Here is a 1718-nt window from a genome sequence, read left to right as displayed (position 1 = left end):
GTTCTTTCCTCAAAACTTCACAGACTTGTGTTATATGTTTGAGATGTTGATCCACCGAAGTGCTGTAGATCAAGATGTCATCAAAATATACGACTACGAACTTTCCTAAGAAAGGTCTCAGAACTTGAGTCATAACTCTCGTAAAGGTACTAGGGGCGTTGCTCAGTCCAAACGGCATAACAATCCACTCATAAAGTCCATATTTGATTTTGAAAGCCGTTTTCCATTCATCCCCGGGACGGATCCTAATTTGATGATACCCACTCTTAAGATCTATCTTGGAAAAGAGAGTGGCTCCCGTCATCATGTCCAGCATGTCATCCAGCCGAGGAATGGGAAATCTATATTTGACAGTAATCTTGTTGATAGCGCGGCTATCAACACACATTCGCCATGAGCCGTCCTTTTTGGGCGTTAAAAGAGCAGGAACAGCGCAGGGGCTAAGGCTCTCCTTAATGAATCCTCGTTGAAGGAGTTCATCAACTTGTTTCTTAAGCTCAGAGTGTTCAGTCGGGTTCATACGGTAGTGAGGAAGGTTGGGTAGGGATGCCCCTGGCACCAAGTCTATTGCGTGCTGTATGTCCCGCAGGGGTGGCAGTTGGTTAGGTAAATCTTCTGGGAAAACATCCGCAAAGTTTTCAAGAAGAGGTTTAACGGCATCGGGGATTGGTTCTTTCTGGTCCTCATCTACCTCTCTAGCCACTAGGGCATACATAGGGGCTCCTTGGGTGATCTCAGTTTCCACTTCTTTCGCTGTCAGTAAGTGGAGGCCCTTACTTTGCTTGGCTGAGGTAGGTTTATTTTCCGTTTTGGGAGGTTTAGGTTGAGAAGGCATTAACTTGATTTTCTTTCCATTGTGCTCGAACACACAGGTGTTCGTCCTCCCATAAATATGGACGTCGTTGTCAAATAACCAAGGGCGACCAAGGATAATTTGACCCACATCCATGGTCAGAACATCGCACCAAATCTTGTCTTGATATCCCACAAATTCTATTGGAATAAGGCTTCGATCCTTAATTTCTATAGTAGTCGAGTTGATCCAAGAAACCTTATACGGATTTGGGTGCGGGGTCACTTTCAGATTGAGCTTGGAGACCATGGCTGAGGAGACTGCGTTGATACAACTTCCACTATCTATGATAACCTTGCAGCTCTTTTCTCCGATCTTAATGAAGGTATGAAAAATAGAGGTTCTACGCCAATCGTCGCTTAACTTAGGTTGGGCCAAAGCGCACCTAACAACTTGTAAGGTCACAGGTTCTTCTTCAGTAAAAGAGTCTTCTTCATCATCCACTTGGTGAACCAAATCAGTCTCAGGTTCTTCTTCCTCTTTGTCCACCTCTTCGATTATGGTGACTTTGTACGGGCTAGAACACTGCGAAGCAATGTGTCCGTATCCTTGACACCTATAGCACTTGGTTCCAGAATTGGGCTTGGAAGCGTCACGCTCGGGAGCTCTACCTTTGAGGTCCGTACGAGGTGGGGCCGAACTAGCAGGGGTTCGATTTGTAGTCGATCCTGAGGGTCGGGTTTGAGGTTGTCCAGACGAGGTTCTATACGAATTCGAACGGGAGTCAAAGTGCCTAGTTTGGGAGTGGGTTCTAGAATCTTCAAGGTCGAGAACTAGGCTACAGGCTGCCTCTAAAGAGTCTATACCTCGAGCAAAGAGTTCCGTACGCAGGTCTTCTCTAAGGCCAGCTCTAAACATGGATAGG

At 46.1% G+C, this 1718-nt stretch overlaps 1 protein-coding gene across 1 annotated transcript; it reads right to left on the bottom strand.

The window, feature by feature from the left end:
* Nucleotides 1–25: 25 nt before the first annotated feature.
* Nucleotides 26–1711, bottom strand: LOC110110918 (the record flags this gene model as incomplete). Its single annotated transcript, XM_020842579.2, has 1 exon — nt 26–1711. A coding segment is annotated over exon 1 (1686 nt), but the record flags the coding sequence as incomplete, so codon positions are not given.
* Nucleotides 1712–1718: the final 7 nt, after the last annotated feature.

The sequence above is a fragment of the Dendrobium catenatum genome, unplaced genomic scaffold, assembly GCF_001605985.2.
Source record: "Dendrobium catenatum unplaced genomic scaffold, ASM160598v2 original_scaffold_131144, whole genome shotgun sequence".
NCBI classification, from domain to species: domain Eukaryota; kingdom Viridiplantae; phylum Streptophyta; class Magnoliopsida; order Asparagales; family Orchidaceae; genus Dendrobium; species Dendrobium catenatum.
Note: the sequence above shows the minus strand (reverse complement) of the source record. Positions and strands in the feature narration are given on the sequence as shown.